General features: G+C 46.5%; 2 protein-coding genes across 2 annotated transcripts; one reads left to right on the forward strand and one right to left on the reverse strand.

Moving 5' to 3' along the window:
* Positions 1-1519: 1519 nt before the first annotated feature.
* stc1l (stanniocalcin 1, like) lies at positions 1520-4009 on the forward strand. The gene is made up of 5 exons (XM_041058410.1): positions 1520-1715; positions 2335-2477; positions 2568-2675; positions 2762-2865; positions 3227-4009. Exons 1-5 carry the CDS (start codon positions 1601-1603, stop codon positions 3522-3524), a joined length of 768 nt encoding a protein of 255 aa, XP_040914344.1. The 5' UTR covers positions 1520-1600; the 3' UTR covers positions 3525-4009.
* A 1887-nt stretch (positions 4010-5896) lies between these two features.
* On the reverse strand, positions 5897-21301 carry fgfr1b (fibroblast growth factor receptor 1b). The gene is made up of 17 exons (XM_041058406.1): positions 21002-21301; positions 16289-16441; positions 13797-13895; positions 13516-13688; positions 13316-13439; positions 12775-12965; positions 9442-9586; positions 9167-9357; positions 8938-9083; positions 8651-8772; positions 8437-8547; positions 8162-8352; positions 7914-8036; positions 7763-7833; positions 7384-7521; positions 7086-7191; positions 5897-6710 (listed from the first exon to the last, which is right to left on the reverse strand). The coding sequence occupies exons 2-17, from the start codon at positions 16395-16397 to the stop codon at positions 6627-6629; spliced, it is 2124 nt and encodes a 707-aa protein (XP_040914340.1). The 5' UTR covers positions 16398-16441; positions 21002-21301; the 3' UTR covers positions 5897-6626.
* Positions 21302-22425: the final 1124 nt, after the last annotated feature.

The raw sequence follows: 22425 nt of genomic DNA on the forward strand, positions 1-22425 counted from the left end.
GCTCGAGCCCCAGAGTTTCCTTAAGATGATTATTTTTTTTCCCCACATGGCTCTGGTGAGGGTGAGTGTGTGTGTGTCTGTGTGTCTGTGTGTGTGTGTGTGTGGGGGGGGGGGGGGGGTAATGAAAACCGAGGCGTGAGAAGTGGGAGATGTTTATCAGCGTCTGTTGACCTCGGGGCTAATGAAGTCAGCAGAGTTGTGTGAGGTTCACTGGTTCCTGTGGTAAATCAGGCCACGATGGAAACACACTCACAGTTTACTGACTGACACAGAGATAAGATGCACACATTTTTCCACATGTTCAACAACAACACTGCATCTGTGGCTCAGGCGGTTTGACTCCACAGGCCCACCTCTGGTGTGTGTGAGTGTGTGTGTGTGCGTGTGTGTGTGTGTGAGTGTGTGTGTGAGTGTGTGTGTGTGTGTGTGTGTGTGCGTGTGTGTGTGTGTGAGTGAATCAGAACTTTGTTTTTTCCTCTTTCCCATGAATCATCTAATGACCCCTCAGATTTATCTGGTGACCATTTGCATGGACCTGAGCCCCAGGTTGAGAACCAGTGGACTAAACCATCTGCCTGTATATATATATATATATATATATATATATATAAGTGGTTCAGACCAGCTCCACCTGGATCAGCTACAACAGGAAAATGCTGCTGACTCAGGATCAATGATCAGAGATCAGTCACAGGAGACAGGAAGTGATGTTACTGTGATGCTGTAGCTGCAGGAAGCTGATGATCTAATGCATCATACTTTTATTTGTATCAGGTTCCTTTGCCCCAGTACCGGATGTGGATCCCTCTGCTCTGCTGAAGGTTCTCAGAGGAACCTTTAACCTGCTCACAGTCACTGATCAGATCTTTCTGCTCGACCGAGCCACAACACAGGAACAACGGACGTGACCGGAATCACAAACGGACGCATCCGTTTCCTTCTTCTCCTGCTATTTTTAGAAAGTTAGACATTATTACAGAAAAGCACGTGGCTGAAAATAAAGAAATCAATAAATCAATAACAGATAACTTACACCACTTTATGTCTGTCCTTAGTAGTAATTATGTTTAAATCACGCCAACGTTTATTTTATTTTATGTGTTTTTTATTTTGTGGTGTTTTTCACTTTTATTCATTGGCTGAATCATGCTTTGTTTGTTTTTGCAGATAACGATGAAGTAACAATGACAGGAGTGTTTTTTCACTCCTTCATTCGTTCAAAAAATAAACCAGTCATTTTCACCCTGGAGTTCTCTCACAGCTGATTATATTGGTGTTGTATATTTTTTTGACTGATTTGAGAGAAACGAGTTAAAACATTCAAAGTTTAAAATGAAGCGTGAGTTTTTCTTCCGTGTCCTGTACGTGTGGAAATATTTAATTAGCTCTGTGGGTTAATTACAACCATGAATAAACCATTAACTGCGCCCCCGCGGGACACGGCGCGCTCTGATTGGACAGTCCCAACCGGACTTCATATAAATAGCAGCAGTGTGTGGATGTGGCAGGACAGGCGGGATCAGCAGGAAGACTGAGAACCAGACCAGCACAACAACAACAACACAACAACAACACAACGTCCTCCTCACCCAGAGACAGCATGCTGCCCGGCTCCGCTCTGCTCCTGCCCCTCATCCTCGGCTCCGCCGTCTGCTTCGAGCTGCTGCCGGAGGAGGCCGCTCCCCGCCGGGCACGCTTCTCCGCAAACAGCCCGAGTGAGTCCCGCTTGTGTGTGATTTGTTGTCGTTGTTTGTTGTTTTGGTTTAGTGGTTTGCAGCGTGTGAACTGACGGTGCTCTCACTCTGCAACATGAGCTCCACTCCTCTGAGTTTCTACCTGTAAAAGAGCAAACAGGTGTTTTTTCATGATCTGGTTCATTTACCACGTTTTACATCAAAACTTGTTTTTCCTTTATTTGATCTTTCTCTTTTCTGTCTGTTCACGTTGGCCTGTGCTTCACCTGCTGCCCAGGTGACTGTGCCCAGTTCTAATTTATGTTTTCAGAACTTTACCAGTGTCTTCAAACTCTTCAGATCAGTTTTAATTTGAATTCAGAAAAATTCAGCATCAGGAAACGTTCAGGATTCTAAAACATTCCAGAAAATGCTTTGGAAGTGAAAGTAAAGTGAAACTTACGACCACATTTCAAAAAGACTGTGCTGAGTTCAGGTTTGATCCTTCGCACATTAAACCGAACTCATCATAAGATGTGAACAGATTGTCATCACGTGATTTCAGGGTCAGAGACTCTACACAGAAACCCTGCTGTGCAGTGCTACCACACTGTGTTGTGAGTCTGTGTGTAAACCTGTGTGTGTGTGTGTGTGTTTGCAGCTGATGTGGCCAGATGTTTGAACGGTGCTGTGGCCGTGGGCTGCGGCTTCTTCTCCTGTCTGGAAAACTCGACCTGTGACACCGACGGGATGCACGAAATCTGCGAGCTCTTCCTCCACTCAGCGGCTACCTTCAACACAGAGGTCAGTCTGTCCTTCTGTCCATCCCTCCGTCCGCCCGTCTGTCTACCACCTGTCTCTCTGTCTGTCTGACTGACGTCCACTATCCTACAGGGTAAAACTTTTGTGAAGAAGAGCCTTCACTGCATCTCTCAGGGAATCACAGCCAAAGTTTTCCAAACTATTCGCCGCTGCAGCATCTTCCAGAGGATGATCGCCGAGGTTCGTAAACCCAGAGAAACTCAGTGAAGTCAAAGCTCCGCTCCTCCGTGTTCCCTGTTCATGGTGTTTGTCGTCTTTTTAACAAGGTGCAAGAAGAGTGTTACACCAGTCTTGACATCTGCACCGTGGCTCGTACCAACCCCGATGCCATCGGAGAGGTGGTGCAGGTGCCGGCTCACTTCCCCAACAGGTCAGGACTGATGGTGCACCCGTCTGTCTCACACGTCTGTCTCACACGTCTGTCTCACACGCTGCTTTCACAATAATACAATAAAAGCTCAAATGCTTTTTGAGTGTTTTATTACTCTGCAGCTGAATCACTGAGGATTTTAAAACACTGAAATGATCAGTGATGCCTGTGTCTCTGATGCTGTGCTTGTGTGTCTCTCTCTCTCAAACGATCTTGGTTTCAGTTGTTTTATCTGGTTAAATAAAGATTGGATTTCTTTGTTAAATGTTTGCTGAGCTCTTCCAAAGGGAAGGTAAAGTGTTACCTGCTCACGTTGTCCCCTGTGTCTGAAATCTCTCCATCTTTGTGTTTTCTGGTCCAGGTACTACAGCACTCTGCTGCAGACCCTGCAGGCCTGTGACGAGCAGACAGTGGCAGTGGTGAGGGCCGGCCTCATCGCCAGGCTGGGCCCCGACATGGAGACGTTCCTCCAGCTCGTCCAGAACAAACCCTGCACCGGCGGCTCGGGCTCTGCCACTTACAGCAACAGCAACCCGTCCAGCTGGAGAAACATGCCCGTGTTCAACATTCAGCCCGGCTTCAGAGGCCGAGACCCCACCCACCTGTTCGCCAGGAGATCTGTGGACAACAACGAGGGGGAGGTTAAAGCCGACAAATAGATACGCACAATATACAATACTCACAATCACGCACATTCACACGCAGCTTTCTCCTCTGACTGTCTTTTACCTTTGAGAGCTTTAGATGCTGATTTGGGTGAAACTGATTAATGGTAATGTTAGTGTGTGGGCTGATGTACTGACAAGCTTAACCGAGCGTAACACAGGTTGTGTTACACACGTTTGAAAAGATGCCTATTACAGTGATAATGACTGATATTTATTTTCTTAAACAAGTTAATTTATGAAGCTGCCATGCTGTTATATTTAACGTAGTGTGATGGGAGAGGCTGTGGAGGACAGAAGGTGCCTTCGTGCTGGTCATGGAGCTCGTCTGACTCGTGTAAGGGCCCGTTCTGCTGGTCTGAGATCACTTTTATTAGATAAAACTTGTGTGAGATGTTTAAATGGGAGGTTACGGTGGTGTGTGATGTAAAACCTGACATGGTGAAGCCGACTTGGCTGTTTGTGTTAGAAATAAATGATGTGACATGATTCGCTCTGACTCGTGTGATTTTCTCCACATTGTTTTTCCTGCAGCAGAGTTTAAAATCTGTAATGATCAGAAAGATGATGAGACGACAGACTGAAGAATGAACTGTATGTTGGCTGTAAAATAAGCGTCAGTGGTAATCTTCACTTCTGTACTTTGATTTTTTTTAAAAAAGTCAAAGTAAGAAGACCATGGGATGCAGTTGAAAGTTTGGCCAAACCTTCAACATTCAGATTCTTTACTCTCTGTAAAATGCTCCACTACAAGTAAAAGTTCTGAATTCAGATTTTTTTTTCTTACTTCAGTAGAAGGACACAAGAATCAGCAGAAAGATGTACTTAAAGTAAAAATACTTCTTATTCAGTGTTTTACTTTGTCAGGCTGCTGGTGAAGAACGAAGAGCTGCCAGCAGGTGGCGCACGTGCTCTTTAACTCTGCAGCACACATGATAAACAGCATCGCAGCTCTGCCCTGATTTCCTTTTTTTTTTTTTTTTTTAATAAAAGTGTGTTGGTCTGAGAAGCTGCAGCTGAAGCAGTTTTTCACTGAGTCACAGGAGCAAAGCGGTCCAACTCCTCACGCCTGGAAAATCCACGTGACGCTGCTGATCGGCGTGATTCTGAATGGCTGCACACCTGAATGTCACGCTTCACGGTCACGTGATCTGCAGGTGACGCTGGTGTGAAGGTAAATAACTTCATCACTTCCCGGTGTTTGTCCAGGCTTGTTGGTTTGGTGGCGGAGGCGTTAAGTGACACCGCCGTGGATCTCACTCTGCCATCTGTCCACACGGTAACTGCTGACCCATAACGGCTCCTCACCTCAATGCTATGGCCCATTAACCTCCATCAGACAGGGCGAGAGAGCAGCAGCTCAGCAGGAAGCTCAGAGAGCTCCGAGTGTTCACAGCCTCCAGTTCCAGGAGCCAGAGCGCCTCCCTGCGTGTTTACTGGAGGGAAAGCAGGCGAACGTTACATCAGGACTGAGGAGGAGAACAGGAGAGACAAGCAGAAGTGAAGTGTTAGACCTCAGTAATGGTCTGCAGCCATGTGATCTGCAGCCACGTGATCTGCTCTGTGAGTGCTGCTCTCAGCTCAACGGCTTCACTGTGACCGGTCCAGCTGAGGCTGATGGGAACATCACAGGTGTTCCAGGTGTTATAAGGATAAAGATCAACAAAGTTCTCACAGTCCATCCTCCGGGGACCCTGACAGTTTTGTGTCTTCAGACTGGTACAGAGAGACGTTTGCTGAGGACCTGCAGGAGCATCTGTCCTCCAGGAAAACTGTCTCTGGAAATGATTCAGGTTTTCAGGGAAACCAGAGATCTGAGGGGAAAATGAGCAGCGTTACTGTAGGAAAGAGGGAGGAGAGGGAGGAGAGGGAGGAAAGAGGGAGGAGAGGGAGGAAAGAGGGAGGAGAGGAAGCCAGAGGCTGTTCAAACTGATTCCATCAGTATGAGGCTGTAACATAATACACTGCACACCAGTTACATATTTGTAATGTCAGCCAGCAGCTACAGAGGGAACAACATGATGTGTGTAACACAAGGTTTCCTCTCTCTGGGAGGGAAACCAGAGGAAAGTGTGTGTGTGTGTGTGTGTGTGTGTGTGTGTGTGTGTGCAGTTGCCCTGGCCAAGTCACTCTTCCCACAATTAATCTTTCATACAGAAACATATTCAACAAGTCAGACACACACACACAGGTCACCTGTCAGCAGTCACGGTGGTAGGAGACTGGTTCCACAGGATAAATCAGCAGGCTGATGATGATGATGATGATGGTGAAACCCAGCAGGCTTCACGGTGATGACGTTGTGTTGGAGCTGATCTCCAGACACTGGATTGTCCATTTAATCACATCACAACGTTTCAATCCAAGAAAAAAGTCAGAAGGATTTTAATACAGTTAATCTGTTATTGTACACATTGTGTAACAGCTGTAATCAGCTGGAGGATAAGTGCAGCGTCGGATCAATCATCATCTTTGGCTTCATGAAAAAAACATAAACCAAGAAATGAATGAATGAATAAAATACACATGAAATGAATCTATAAACCACGAACTATTTATTCCTGCTGATGGAAAAATGAATCCACCAGCAACGTTAACGTGAACATGAAATTTATTTTCTTTTATAAATTTTTATAGATTGGTTTCTGTGTATTTTATTCGCTCAGTTTTTAGAATCAGTTTCTCCCTTTATCGCCTCTTTCATGACATTTTTCTCTAATAAATTCAGTTTGGTCTCCAGTATAACGCAGACTATTATTTACAATATTCACACTGAGAACATTATGAACATGGACATTAACCAAAGCACTGTCGCAATGGGCGGCACAGGAACAAAACCCAGCTCTCACAGTCCTCTGTCGGGGGTGGACGATGTGGGTCGCAGCGTGCGAGCTGCTTCCTGAGGCCTTGATGGGAAGTCAAACAGTCCAGCTCTGTCCAGCTGTTCTTCACATCAGGCTGCTGTGATAGACGACGGTGAAGCTTCTCGCCTGAGCCCCTCTGCCCGGCTTCGTGTGGGACTTCTGCCGCCGCCGCCCCGCACAGCAGAGGAAACAGGATACAGGTGATGCAGGAAGGGAAACGGTCCCAGGATGCCTATCTGGAGTTACAGGAGTGAGCCGAAGCCGAGGGGCTGACCGAGGTGTACTGGACCAGAGGGACGGCCAGGTCCAGGTACTCCTGACGAGACGGAGACAGACGATCAGAGACAGTAAAACAAGGACAGAGTCCAAACAGACACGACTTTGTCCTGTGGCTCAGGGACATGTTGTCTCAGAGAACGTCACAGATACTTTCAGGTCTTTAAATGACTGGATTCTGAAAAAGACAATTCACCTCTGATCAAACCAACACTCCCCCCCCACACACACACACACACACACACACACACACCGGGACCAGAATCAGCTGATTGTAATAAGGGATCATCTACAGAGACCACTTTATTAGGTACACCGGTAAAATATAACAGTCCAACAACGATGAAACTAATCAACTAGTCGACTGACACAAAATTAATTGGCAACTGTTAGTTGCTAACCAGGTTGCCTTTACCTGGTTCGCCATGAGAGAAAGTGTGCGGTCTAAATCTTCTACCAGCTGTTGGAAGGTGGGTCTGCGAGACGGGACGGCGTGCCAGCAGTCTCTCATCATCAGGTACCTGAGGAAACAAAACCCAGCGTTACAGGTGGAGAGGGACTGTGTGTGTGTCCACTCTCTGAGACTGTCCATGTGAGTTTAGCGGCAGGACGGGAACGTCCTCCACACGATGATTCCCACTGGTTCCTCCGGGTAACGTCTACATGAGTTCAGGGTTGCGGTGAAAGTGTGAAAGCAGCTCATGTGCACTCACAGCTCCTGAGTGCAGGCCGGGGGTTTTTCCATGCGGTGTCCCTCCTTTAGCAGCTTGAAGAGCTCCTCCACAGGGACTCCGGGGTAAGGAGACCCCCCGAGGGTGAAGATTTCCCACAGCAAGACTCCAAACGACCACCTGCAGCAGCAGCAGCACACAGAGACATCACAAAAACCTCTGTCACTGTAATGTTTGTCCACCTGTCTGACGAAACAAGACACCTGACAACGTCACCTGGGACTCTGATGGACATTTGACAGTTTACAGAAAAAAACAGCGAATCATTAAAGCGACAAAATAATCAGCAGGTAAATCAATAATGAATGAAGTTCAAACAAACAAACATTAAACTGGTAAACACACGTCTTCAGACACTCACACATCACTTTGGTGTGTGTAGATGCGGTCGAACAAAGCCTCCGGCGCCATCCACTTCACCGGCAGACGACCCTGTACGGACATCGAAGAGTCAGACAAATCATCCTCTCACTGACGAGCAGTTAAAGTCAGGTTTCCTCTCGTTGCCTTACGTTAGTGGTCTTCTTGTAGTAGTCGATGTGGTGGATGTCTCGAGCCAGACCGAAGTCCGCTATCTTCATCACGTTATCTTCTGTGACCAGCACGTTTCTGGCTGCCAGGTCTCTGTGGATGCACTGAGCATCAGAGAGGAGACACGGGGTTTAGATTCAGAGGAACACGGGACGCTCAGCCCACTGCGTCACAAACATAAATCCTGTGACTGCAGGATCTAATGTGATGGTTAGGCTGTAAAACGGACCTTCTTCGAGGCCAGGTACGCCATCCCCCTGGCCACCTGGTACGCAGCAGACACCAGCTCCCTGATCTCCAAACTGCCCAACGACGTCTGCCTCGAGCCGCTCCAGTACTCCAACCCGACCGGTCGACGGGCGCGGAGGTACTCCCTCAGGTTCCCCTGCGAGGCGTACTCCACCACCACGTACAGAGGGCCTGAGACAGCAGCAGGTGGAGGCGTCAGCTGTAACATGTGTACCACACATCGCCACTGACCCACACTACGACCCTCACACTCACCGTCCTGAGTGCAGGCTCCCAGCAGGTTGATGATGTTCTTGTGTTTACCGATCATCTTCATCATTTCCATCTCGGAGATCAGGTCGGACAGGTCCTTCTCTGTGGCGTCGGCTGCACACGACAAGTTCATGTAACATCAGTCTCATTCTCATCAGTCTTTTTCTCTTGGTTACGAATCAAAGTTCAAACTTTCTGCCGACAGACTCTCTCTCACCTTTAAGCATCTTCACAGCCACCTTGGTGAGGCGTGTTGGTTTATTTCTGTCGATGCCCACAGCCTCAGCCAGCACCACCTGACCGAAACACCCTTCTCCCAGAGGCTTCCCCAGAGTCAGCCTGAGGAAAACACACATGCACGCACGCACGCACGCACGCACACACACACACACACACACACACGTCACTGTCAGACTGTGCTGCTTCAGGTATGGCAGCTCCGTCTGATCATCAGCCTGACGCAGCAGGTTAATCCGACCACGCTGATCACGGTGGACGCCGTACCGATCTCGAGGCAGCTCCCAGACTGGGTCGTAGGGAAGCTCGTACTCGGACACTCCTGCCAGGACGGTGGTGGCTGCACTGGAGAGACGAGACTGACGCATCAGACACACCCCTGACTGCAGCGAGGACGAGGACTCAACGGACACCTGCAGTTCAGGAGACAAGATGTGAGGCTCTTTGTGCTTTAGGATCCACAGAGAGGGAACAGAGACGGGGGCAGACATGTTACCTGTCTCCTCAGAGGAATGCTCTTGGCTAATTTCTGGACGGCTAGCTGGCTGCTGAAGTCGCTCTTCTTCGGGGCACAGCAGAGTCTGCAGACAACTGCTGTGGCAGTGAGGATGATGATGATGAAAAACCCAAGGCAATAGATGAAGATCTCCAAGTAGGTCTGGGAGGGCAGCGGGGAGGGGGGTAGATCTGAGAGGAGAGGAATCAGAGCACAAAGGTTAGGAGACAGTCGGGTCCTCACGGAGACAGAGGATCATCTGTGTCTTATCGTACCGTCCACAACAGTGAGCCACGCAGAGTGGTGAGATGCTCCGATGGAGTTTTCTGCCAGGCAGGTGTACTCCCCAGCATCGTCCAGACTCACGTTCCTCAGAGTCAGAACCTCCATCTCTTTATCTGTGGTGTTCACACCTGCAGTCTGAGGAAGGGACGAGTGTCATGTTAAATGAAAAGTGAAAAACAGGAGTGTGTGTGCGTATGTGTGATTAAAATATTCACACACAACACACACACACTCAACATGTTAGGATTTATCATTTGTTTTGTTTTGATCTAAAGTTTAAAGAAAACTTTGGTAGATAAATAAAAAATATCCACAGTGAACGAACATGACACCCCCCCCCCCGCGCAAAGACACGTCCAAACGACGTCTTTTGGAGGAACGGGTCCTCCACCTTTGGAAACACATGGGACTACAGTTATACACAGAGGTTTACAATAAATCACAGTTCAACCCCGACTTATTTATCTCCATTTTTATTTTTGTAAATCACTGGCACAAACATGTCAATAAAGCTTTTGACTTCTGTTGAATTTCCTGCCAACTACCAGTAAAAACAAGGAACATGAATTTCATGGCTTGCATGTGGACATTACTTCAGTGTTCATCAGTTGAAGCAAACATGCTTTACTTTTGATTGTCTGCCAAAACTAAATGAAAGTGATAGCCAATAACTACCAGTAATAGAAAAATTCAAATAAATAAATATAAAAATAAAATAAATTACACCACCCACCTTGCTTGGGTCTGTATCACAACAAATAAACATACATATACAACAACAGAAATTTAAAACAATAAAAATTAAAGTGCTAAACAATGTGTTTTGAGGTAAAATCCAACCAGAACCAATTATACTGAATACAGAAAAGAAGACAATGCACAAAGGCTGTGACAACATTCTCCACAATGGATAATCAGTCCTGAGTGACTGCTGTGTATCCTCCACCTCCACTTCTTTGCTTCATCCTCTGTCATCAAATTTCATTAATCCAACTGCACGAGCAGAAAAAGAAAAATTATTAGAAATATGTAAAGGAAATCTGCAGTCATACTGTACTGCTCTCACCACGTGTACCCTTACGCTAAAATACGGTGACTACATAAATACACAAATACATTAAACAGGACATTACGCAAAATGTAATGCGGCTAGCAAACAAACTCCACCAAACAATGCTAACAACACAACACAATAAACATACCACTTTGAAAACTACACACACACACACAATACTTACAGACTGTACGTTCCCTGGCTGAAACGTGTGCAACCACATTCAACTTTACGAGCTAATCTCTGTGTTACTGACCGAACTCACTGACTGAAGAAACGGAGCGGAGCGGCAAAGATGCGAATTGGAACATTAACAGAAAGAGCGCTCACTCTGTCGCCGTTTCCAAAAACTAAGAAAAGTACAGAACATTCACTCGGATACAATTTCCATGAACCAAAGGAAAATACACATTTTACATTTTTATACTTTTTAACACTTTTAACTTATGAACTTTAAATATCCACTACCAGTATTGGATTAATACATCTACATCACCACCTGCATATATCTTCGTGGCTCGCTAGCTTGTAAAAAGCAATCCCCGCCGTGAGAGAGCCGCTAGATATAAAGTTCGCAGCTTGTTCTTTTCGCTAGCTTAGCGAATTTAGCTTAGGCTAGCTACCAGCCTAGCTCTGGTTAGTGAGCAGTGACTTAGCGACTTAACAATACTTGTTCACGTTAATCCTTCAGCTAACGTGAATATTTTTAGGCACAGTCGTTTTCAAAAGTAATTCCAATTCCATTTAAACTATGGCCAATGTTTAGCTAACGTTAGCTGATACGATGACATGCAATGCCAATTGTAGCCACAGCAGTTTTAGGTAGTTTAAAACAACAACGCTAGAACAGCTAACACTATAAATACATAAATGATTATAAAATGAACAAACATGACCAACTTACTTTCAGCTTAGAGGAAAACGGTGATTCTTGATGTACGCTGAACGGAGCCGAGCGGCCACTTGCTCCCACAGAGATGAAACCAGAGACAGAGAGACAGACGGTTGATGAAATTCGAAGAATCGCGCCAAAAGCTTGGCGTGTTGCCTCGGCCAATCAGGGTGCCGTTTACTGGTTGGCTTATGACGACATGCTGCCTCAGCCAATCAGAGTGGCGTTAACTGGTTGAAATCATAAAAGTTATAAAATCAAGGCTCCTATGTACCATGAAATTATTTTCTGAAGCCTAATTTCCAACAAGTTGCATTTCCATATAAATATATGAATAAAAACATGAACAAATAATAAATAAATCATTACTAACAAATAATGTTTAATCACAAATAATCTATAATCACATTCATTAATCATGTTGATAACAACAATGTTGATATTTGTCATTAAACAAATTACATTCATTAATAATGTCAATTTCCTGCACCTGTCTTAGACGTCCACGTGACGTCCAAAAAAGTTACCTAGTCCGACGTTCAAATGTTGAACTGCACATTGACGTCCAAGTGGGGTCGTGGTTAGACGTCCAAATATCGGTCCTAGTTTGTACGTCGTGTAAATGTCCAGAACTGGTCATGGACCGACGGACGCAATATAGACACGATCTGCACGTCCATCAGATGTCTAATGTTTAGTGGGCCTGATCATCTGAACTCATATCCTGCTCTTTCCTATTCATTTCTATCATTTATGAATTCCCTGTTGTGCAGTTCTGGGTCCAGGCTGAGCTCTGACTGGTGCGTCTGACATTTCACATGAGTAAAAAAACGGACGAGATTCGGTTTTAAATTTGCTCTGTTATCGTCCAATCATCAGATATTCATCCTTTCCTGTGATTGGAGAAGGAGCACGATACGTGCAAAGCTCCTGGCTGCGCACCACACACAACAAACCACACAAACCGCCTGAGCGTCTTTCATCACGAGTCCACAATGCATCACAGATGTGGTTTTACTCTGCTCTGTCAGAGAGAAATGGAACCAGTGTCATGCAAAATAACGACTGGCTCAACCACCGCGAGTGAAGGTTCTAACCAGCACACATCACTTTCATGTCAGTGAATCACAGGCGAACTTTTACATGCTGCTGCCATTCAGCAGAGTGAGCTGGTGTTTTCCACGGAGCAGCGAGGGTCTGGACTGATGGACTGAAACTCTTATTGACCATATTTCAAATGACTTATTAAAGCTGCTCAACAGTTCAGATCAAGTGCAGTTAATAACAAACCAAACGAGGTCCATTCTTTAATGAACCACACACTTCAGAACAGCTGGCGCCACCGGCCCCAGGTGAACCCGTTCACGCTGGACCCACCTTGAGAATGAGGACGTAGGGGTGTCCGTCTGGTCCCTCTCTGCTGCCGTTGACGGTGATGTGTTTGAGCCACTGGATGTGAGGCTGCGGGTCACTGAACACCCGACACACAAACTCCACATCGCTACCGACGACGGCCGTTTGGTTGGCCGGCAGACCGGCCTGCAGGATCGGTCTGTGAGGAGAACGCTCTGGAAAAGACGCGTTGAGATGAACAACAGCACACAGAGAGAACGTCCACAGAAAGTCTGTCCAGTCTGAGCCGCAGCTTCTTCTCTGCTAAAAAGCTCCACAGTAAATTTCAAACACCAGTTTGAGCTTCTGCTTTTTAACATGATGATGTCTCAGGAGAAGAAGAACTTCCTGTCACCTCCAACTCTGTGATCAATTCAACACTCACAGAAAAGCTGATGAGCTGCAATCAAATCTGTTTCAGAACGAATGATTGAAATCAGTGTCGCGTAAAACGAAGCCAGCGCTGCAGATCATCGCCAGTGTCTGAACAGAGATGTGTGTTCTCTACAATGCACAGGTATCTTACCAACCACATCCAGCAGGTAGGTGTGTTTGAGGCTCCCATGTTCGTTCTCCACCACACAGGTGTAGTTCCCTTTATCAGAAGGAACCACTGACTCCATGATGAGAGTCCACATGTGGTCTCTGATCTGAAATATTGAAAGAACAGATTCAGCTGTTTGGGCATCGGCTGTTTTCTCTTCACGTGAACGGTCAAACACAAACCTTGAATCCTCCGATCCTTTGGTCTTTCTTGAACTCTTTCCCGTTCTTGTACCAGCGCAGAGTGGGAACGGGGTTTCCAGTCGCCTGGCATCGAAACTTTACAGTCTTACTGGCAGGAACGGCGTGGAGCCGCTTCTCCATCTTCTCCGGCATTACCCACTTAGGCGCCAGCGCTAACGAGGAGACAGCAGCATGATTACACTCATTTGTGTTTGCTCTGATTCATGTTTTCAACACAAACGCACCACAGCAAAGGAACACAACCAGAGTCTGAGGCTTACTTTGCTTTTCGTTGCTTGTTGACATTTCATTGGACAGTTTATTTTCCTCTGAGGATGATTCATCGTCGTCTTCGTCTTCAGAGGATTTCACTGCGTCGGCTACAGAGAAAGGTAGATGTTTAAAAGCTGTTCAGCAAAGTGTGTGTGTGTGTGTGTGACTAAATGTGGGAGGCAGATTTAGTCTTAGTGGAGTCTCAGAACTTCCCTCCGTCAGACAATGAAAAGTTTGTGGATTAACCTCTGACCTCTGACCCCGGCTCAGTGAGCAGGGTCTCTGTGAGCGAGGCTTTAGGTCTTCCTACTCAACACTAGGGCAGATAGGAGCTGTCGCCACAGCACAGTGCTACACCCAACCGCCTCCACCCTATCTGCTCCGGCCATTAACAGCACGCAGACCACACACACATCCCTCCCGACTCTCATTACTCAGGGACTGTACCAAGATTAGTGAAGAGGGGAGGCAGGTCAAACCAGTAAGACCGTCCTCGGTCGTCCCAGACCGTCGCCTTGATAACTGAACATCATTAAACACTGGAACAACTCGTTTAATCATTAATTTCTAAACGAGTCGCAGCTTTAAGGATTTTAAAAATTTCATCTCGTTCATTTTGCAGTACGCCTGCTGAAAACGAGTCCACGGCCGCCATCACTCCCACACGTCAGCAGCCTGACAGAGCTGCTAACATGCTAGCATGTCTGCTAGCTGAGATAATGTTTAATCTCCCGCCTCCACAGAGATTCAGTGTGTCTGTCTCTAACTGACACATTGACCCTGTTAGTCATTGATCGGTGTTGTGATCAGACAATAAAGCTCTAAAGCTGTTGTCCTCTGCCAAAGGCACAAAGCAGCTTTATGTCTCTGAGCCGACATCTGAGAGCCTCCTCTGCTCTCCTGAAAGAGTCGGACTAACTTCTCTTCAACTAAAGCAGGAAAATGTAGAATCTTAACAACCTTTAATAATAATAATAATCCAGCGTCTTCCTGCAGTCAAACCCAGCTGAAGGTGAACACACACAAAAACAAGCCTCTGGGACACATAAGCAGCTGGGAATCTCCGTAAATCTGTGTGTTGTGGTGCTGAGAATATAGATTATGGCAAATGTGCAGCTACTGTTAAACACATCAAACGGTTTATAAAAAGACCAGAGGTCCTGGTTAGACCGGGCTGGGTTTCAGACTTTCAGGGATTTTTTTTTTTTTTCACAAGAGCTGAGCAGAGTTCACAGCACTTACAGGAAAAGGTTGTGTTTAACGGGCCTTGTCCTCCGTCGCACAGCAGATAAACCTCCGTTTGAAAGAGTAAAACTGAGCGAGGAGGGAAATTGAAAGCAGGCTTTGTTTATGAAATCTGATGTGTTCATCACTGAGAGAAAAACAAGAATTTACGGGCTCAGAAACAACAGTATCACATAGACTCGCACTCAGCTGGAGTCCAGATGGCTGGAGCACAAAATGCAAACACACACAGAAGGTATATACATGCATATACACACAAACGCACACAGTCAGGGAGCAGTGTGACTGAGCTCTGAACGGGCTGATTATCCACACACACACACACACACACACACACAGTCTGAGTGGACACACACACTCAGACTGTGTGCATCTGTTACCGTGTTACTGTGTCTGGACAGGATACACAGACCATAACCAGCAGCCTGAGAGCCAAGCCTCGGTTACACCATGAAAAATCACCCTAACCAGTTTCAGATGCTTCTGAGCCAAAAACAGCCAAACCTTGAAAAAGTCACTTTCCTGTTAAAGAAATTCGCTCATTGGAAAGTTTCATAAGCTTTTATATAAGACGGAGCCTGAAACACCACGACCACAGAGCCGGGAGCAGACATGAAAGAGCCCTCAAACAAAAGAGGAGGAAAGGCCCGAACGACAAACACATTGTACAAAAAAACAAAAGGTTCAAGCGAAGCAGCAGCACAGACACAGAGTTTTCCATCAGTCTGCAGACGCACAGACTCAGAACAGGACTGAGCTGCACCGACACACCACCAGCACAGGCCCCACAGCAGGAACCGCTCAACAAACCACCGAGGAAAATATCATGAAGAGGATCTGAACTACAGCTGCAGTGATTAGTCAACAGTCATCAGCTCGGGAACTGTTCTCATCATCGATTAATCCTCATTTGAATCATTATTGAAGCTAAAATTACTTTTTTTAATCATGTCTGCAAACATCGATTGTCAGTTCATCATATTACAAATAAAGAAAATCAGCAAATCTTCACTTTTAAGAAACTGATCAATGATCAATCATCAAAACTTTAAATCAACTAGTTAATTAATAAACTGATTCATTAGTTAATTGCATCAGGACTGACTGATGAACAGTGTGGACACCAAACACAGGCCTGCTGTTTAATTCAGTTTAAAGAAAATCTCAGTCAGACATTTTCCTGAACTTGTTCATTTGTATTGGAGACACAAAGGACTGAAGCCGTCCACACTCAGACATCTGTGAAGTGTGTTACCTGTGTCTGTGTCCTCTGTGGCCGGTCTGGACTGAGCCTGTGGAAACTGAACCAGCAGAACCAGCAGGATGCAGGACAGCGGCAGCAGGAAGCAGCGGGGGGAAGACATGGTGTCCTAACGCACCGACGTGCTGGGATCAGACCGGGAACACGCTGCAGCACAGACACACACAACAAAATCAGACTCACAAAACAACGAGACGCATCCAAGGTTAACTGTGATTACACAACATTACACGGTGAACATTTTCCATTTTCCACCCTCCAATCACTCCACCGGAGCAGGGCAGCAACTAATGGTTACTTTCAGAACTGATTAATGAGCCAGTCTGAGCAACGAGAATGAAGATCCAACCTGCACATGAGCTGAGTGGATTAGTCATCGTGGAACAGACTCACACGGCTGCAGCTTCAACTGCTGAGTCAGAGGAAAACCCTGATGATTACTGATGATTAGTCTCTGGCATTTGGTAGATTAAAGGATTAAAAAAATGATCCACACATTAATCAGCAGTGTAAATAATCATTAGAGGCATCTGAGTGTCCCTGAACGCACCAGCAGAGAAAGTTTTCACATTGGTCTCTGCTCACTTCTCGTATCATCTTCATATTCAGAGAAACTGTCCTGAATGGAAACGTGCATTCATTCGTATTTTCAGTTTCTGGGAATTCAGTTTAACTTTGCTCTGAGTTTGGATGGAGACCTGATTAATGTCTAAGAGAAAATCACTCAACACCGAAACATCCAAACCACCAGCTCACAGCTGGAAACGCCCCCCCCTACCCAGACATGGGTGATGTGGACTCAACCTAAACCTCTGACGCCCAGAGTCTCCCCTCCCCCTCGTTCACCTGTGACCACTACATATCTGTCAGGTGTCAAACACGGGAAAACGCTCGCTGCCTAAAACAAACAGGGGCAGACGCCAGCACCATTTGCTGCATGTGTCACCATGAACGTGTGAAAACGGGAAAAACAGTTTGGCTGCACTTAGCATTTCTGTTATCAATGAACCAGTTGTCTCTTCGATTCATTGACTGTACACGTCAAAAAAATGTCCACAGAGTCCGAGGTGACGTCCTCACATGAGTCCATTCGTCCAACCTGCAGATTAAAACCCAAAGATTTTCACCTGACGCTGACGTAACATGGAAGCAGAGAATTATCAGTTTTTTCGTCTAATCAATAATTTGACTAACTGTTCTGAGCTCAGGCACTGGCTCTAAAAGACCTGTGATCGAGATTTATTTGGATTCTAAAGCTGTCTTTCTTTTCTGTGTAAGGTTTGCTCAGATGAATTAATGTCCTGATAAATGTCTCCTGTTCACTGGGGGCTCAGGGGGCCAACACTCCGACCATGAACCTGAACATCCCTGGTCTGAATCTGAGCGCTTCGGCTCCTGCAGATGGAAACAGGACAGGTTTAATCACCACGGCCGTCAGCAGCCTGGCGTCAGAGCAGCACTGCAGTCCGACACAATGTGTGGTTCATGCACGAGACACACAACATGAACACTGACACCAACACACTGTGATAAACTAATATCAGCTGATCAATCCGCCCTTCGGTTTATGGCCCTGACTCCAGAGACGTTAACGTGAGTTAGAAAACCGTGAATAACAGTAACAGCAGGAGGAAACTCATCATCTCATGACGCTGCCGGCCCTGCGGCTCCTGACACACGGATCCATCTCAGCACTGAGCCGGTCCTTCAGCTCCACGCTGCACAGATGAGCGTGTGTGCCGAGCATGTGCATGTGGTGGAGGGCGGCGTCCCCTGAGCATGACAAGAGCAACACAGGAGCGTGCCAAGTTCATCCAGCCATAATTAATATGTTTCACACACACACACACACACACACACACAGAGATCACACACTTGTTTTATGATGTTTTATGTGAGTGTCAGGCAGCTGCACATGAGAGACGACACCAAAACCTCCATGTCAACTTTCTCTTGTTTTATACTCTGGATTATACTCTCTGATGCATTCTGGGAAAGTGGCCTCCCTCCACACACAAACACTTCAGATTCAGATACAACATCCTGCACCACACACACACCATCCTGCAGGCTGTAGCTGTTCAGAGTCAGAGCCTGTTGTGTTGTATACTGTGAATTATGGGCTGATCAGCTTAAACACAACGTACATGTCAGACGACAGGAAACAAGACTCTGCAGAACAAAAGTCAGTCTGGACTGACCTCTGGGTGTCTCTCTCTCTCTCTCTCTCTCTCTCTCTCTCTCTCTCTCTCTCTCTCTCCAAACCCTTTCATCCTCTCTCAGACTCTGTTCCTCAGCTTTTAATAACTAACTTCTCTCCCTCTCCTCCTCCCTCTCTGTTAAGCTTCCTCACCTACACACCACATTCTGCAGCAGGCTGGCAGCTCCGAATAGTTGTCATACTAACACACCAACTACCGATGCCCCCCGTCCATCTGAGCTGGAAAACAACACGCAGCGAGTGCCAAACAGGAAGGGAGGCCTGCTGGGTTAGAGGCAGAGGGGCTGTAAACCTCATGGAGGGTTCATTTAACCAAGACGTCAGGGGGAAAGTGGAGGGAGGTGAAGGAAGAGGGCTGAGCCAGCAGAGAGCTGTGTTTTCAGACTGCCACGGCCTCAGTGCAGCACCTCCGATGATCAGAATCATAAGCTGTAATAGCAGATCTGGAGGGTGGGTTACTGGTCTGGAGGCGTTTGTGCAGATACCCTGCTACGGGCAGGCCGAGTGGAAAAGTGAGTCAGACTCCTCATGCACACTCCACACAGTTCAGCCCTTTGGCGCTGACACCATGGACGGACATGATTTAACAGCTCAGACGAGCAGAGACAGATTACTATCAAATCACTGCGACAGTAACCTCACACTGTGAAAGCCTCATTATCCAAACTGCTGCTGGGAAATGACGGGCGCAGGAGAGAGGAGCCAGCAGCCGAGGCCAAGACGGTACAGCAACATGTAGCTGTTAACACTCTGCTAACAACAGACACACAATAACACACAAAACTGCTCAGCTCACCTACACACAGTGATGAAGGAAGAATTCAGACCATTTACTGAGTCAGCAGCACAGTGTACTCACATACTGTGTACTCCTGCACTGTGTGTACTCCTGCACTGTGTGTACTCCTGCACTGTGTGTGTACTCCTGTAGTGTGTGTACTCCTGTACTGTGTGTGTACTCCTGCACTGTGTGTGTACTCCTGTACTGTGTGCACTCCTGTACTGTGTGTGTACTCCTGCACTGTGTGTACTCCTGCACTGTGTGTACTCCTGTACTGTGTGTGTACTCCTGCACTGTGTGTGTACTCCTGTACTGTGTGCACTCCTGTACTGTGTGTGTACTCCTGTACTGTGTGTGTACTCCTGCACTGTGTGTGTACTCCTGCACTGTGTGTACTCCTGCACTGTGTGTACTCCTGTACTGTGTGTGTACTCCTGTACTGTGTGTGTACTCCTGTACTGTGTGCACTCCTGCACTGTGTGTGTACTCCTGTACTGTGTGTGCACTCCTGTACTGTGTGTGTACTCCTGCACTGTGTGTGTACTCCTGTACTGTGTGTGTACTCCTGTACTGTGTGTACTCCTGTACTGTGTGTGTACTCCTGCACTGTGTGTGTACTCCTGCACTGTGTGTGTACTCCTGTACTGTGTGTACTCCTGTACTGTGTGTACTCCTGCACTGTGTGTGTACTCCTGTACTGTGTGTGTACTCCTGCACTGTGTGTGTACTCCTGTACTGTGTGTGCACTCCTGTACTGTGTGTGTACTCCTGCACTGTGTGTGTACTCCTGTACTGTGTGTGTACTCCTGTACTGTGTGTACTCCTGTACTGTGTGTACTCCTGCACTGTGTGTGTACTCCTGTACTGTGTGTGTACTCCTGTACTGTGTGTACTCCTGTGTGTATTTCTGTTTTATGCTTCATTATATTTTTACTGTGCAAATAAAGTTCTGACAGAAAACACAGCATCAGCTCGTACGAGGCTTCTGCAGCTTCACCTACTTTTTACAAAGTAAAAGTTTAAACTTCTTCCATCCAGCTGTGATCAGCTGTTAACATCTGGTGGCATCTTATAGATTCAACTACACAACAGCATCTACAACAGCTGAAATAACCTCAGACAGCAGGTCTGAGCATTTCACTGCATCACACTGTCACTTTATACTTTCAGAACAGTTTGGAAATAATAATTAATGTTGTCATGTTTACACACCGTGATTTTACAAACACAACATGTGATTAACTCAGTCTAATATGATCCGTTCTTACAGATTAAACTTCACCGCAGCAGCTAAAGTAAGATCCAACAGTAAAATGCTCTGATTCATAATAATCCCATGATAAAACATATAACAGCTGGTCTGACACTCACATGAGCCAGTTTCTGACTGTAAGTAGATTTTTGTCGATAATATTTCTGATAACTTCTTTTTTTTTTTTAGCAGTGTGGAGCTGATGGTTTTCTTTTGCAGAGAAAAACCGGTAACAGAGAGACTCACGGAGCCCCGCGGTCTCACGGAGCTCCGCGGTCTCACGGATCCCCGCTGACCGACGGAGCCCCGCGGTCTCACGGAGCTCCGCGGACCGTCTCACCGTCACCGGAGCTGCTCACGCAGAGACAGACGCGCAGTCATGCCGCAAACAAAGAGCCGCTGGACCGAGGCTACCAACCGTGAGTGTTCCGGGTGAAGGGTGGAGGACTGTACCTGTGTCTGCTGGTCCAGAGTCAGCTGTTAACTTAGATCCGAGGCGTCGAGTCGAGGTTGAACAACAAGCCGTGAGCTAATCCGCCTGTGGCCGCGGATCCGTCCCGGGACTGTGAAACCACGGACCGGACAAAGTTCTTACATGAGCAGGCTCACTGAACGGACCGGACTCGGTTCGTGTATTAAAGTGTGTGTGAGTCTGAGGCTCGGTGACACACACTCACACACACACACACACACACATCTGTCTCCAAACCGGCCCTGAGCCCCGGAGGGAAAACGTGGGAAAAGTGCAGCTCATTGATTGTTTTGTCCGGATATACACCGAAGAAGAAGAAACGCCTACAGGGGGAGTTTCCTCATACCCCCCCACCTCCCATTAATACCCCACCGCCACCAATTTACTGACTCCATTTTCCAAGTGGCGCAATCCAGCCTCAGACCTCCCCCAGGACCCATTCACTGTGTGTGTGTGTGTGTGTGTGTGTGTGTGTGTGTGTGTGTGTGTGTGTGTGTGTGTGTGTGTGTGTGTGTGTGTGTGTGTGTGAGTTTTCACTTGTCAGAGATCAGAAAACGGTGGAATCTCATTCATGTCAGTTTATCAGGTCCACCCGAGGAAGTCTGGATCCTCCAGGGACCCAGATCCTGTCCGACTCCAGATGATTTATGTCCACATCACGTGGTTATGTCCCCCGTCCTCCTCTTGCTTAGGGACTCTGAAGGACACTTTCTTTGTTTTACTTCATGTTGAGCGCACACATCAACATTAACACAGAGAAGATGAATTTTAATGATTAATCAGTTATCAGAGTTGTTGCTGATTCATTTCCCCATTTCCTTTACTTTTATTTATTTAATTTCTTTGTAATTGCACTGTGTGTTATTTATGTTTTTACTCATGGTGAACTTTGGAAACTTGTTTTTGAAAATAATTACTTTGGCAGGACACAGAAATAAAACTACAACTAAACTCAACTAAACAGTTCATCCAAAGGAGAACATGAATGTCTGAACCAAACACCAGGACAGTCCATCCAATGGTTTTACAGACCTTTAGAGAGAGTTCCTCTGGGAACCATGAATGAACCATGACAACTCTGACAACTCTGACCTGCAGGAGGCTCTAAATGAAAAGTCAGAGCGATTCATCCTGCAGGGAACATGAACACGAACACGGAACATGTCTGTCCAACATTTCACAGCAGTCACATCTGAGAGTTGGACTCACCGACAGACCAACAGACATCAGAAGCTGAACTTCGTCACAAACTGCTGCTTGTAAAACAAATTTTAAAGGTTAAGATTGAATCAGCCCGAAAACTCGACGTGAGAGGAATGAAGGAAAGTTTCTGTCTGAAAGTCTCTGTATCACTTTCCTGTGATCATAATCAGCTGTTTAGACTAGCTAGTTACATCATCACCCA

Source organism: Toxotes jaculatrix, chromosome 16 (assembly GCF_017976425.1).
Source record: "Toxotes jaculatrix isolate fToxJac2 chromosome 16, fToxJac2.pri, whole genome shotgun sequence".
NCBI lineage: Eukaryota > Metazoa > Chordata > Actinopteri > Toxotidae > Toxotes > Toxotes jaculatrix.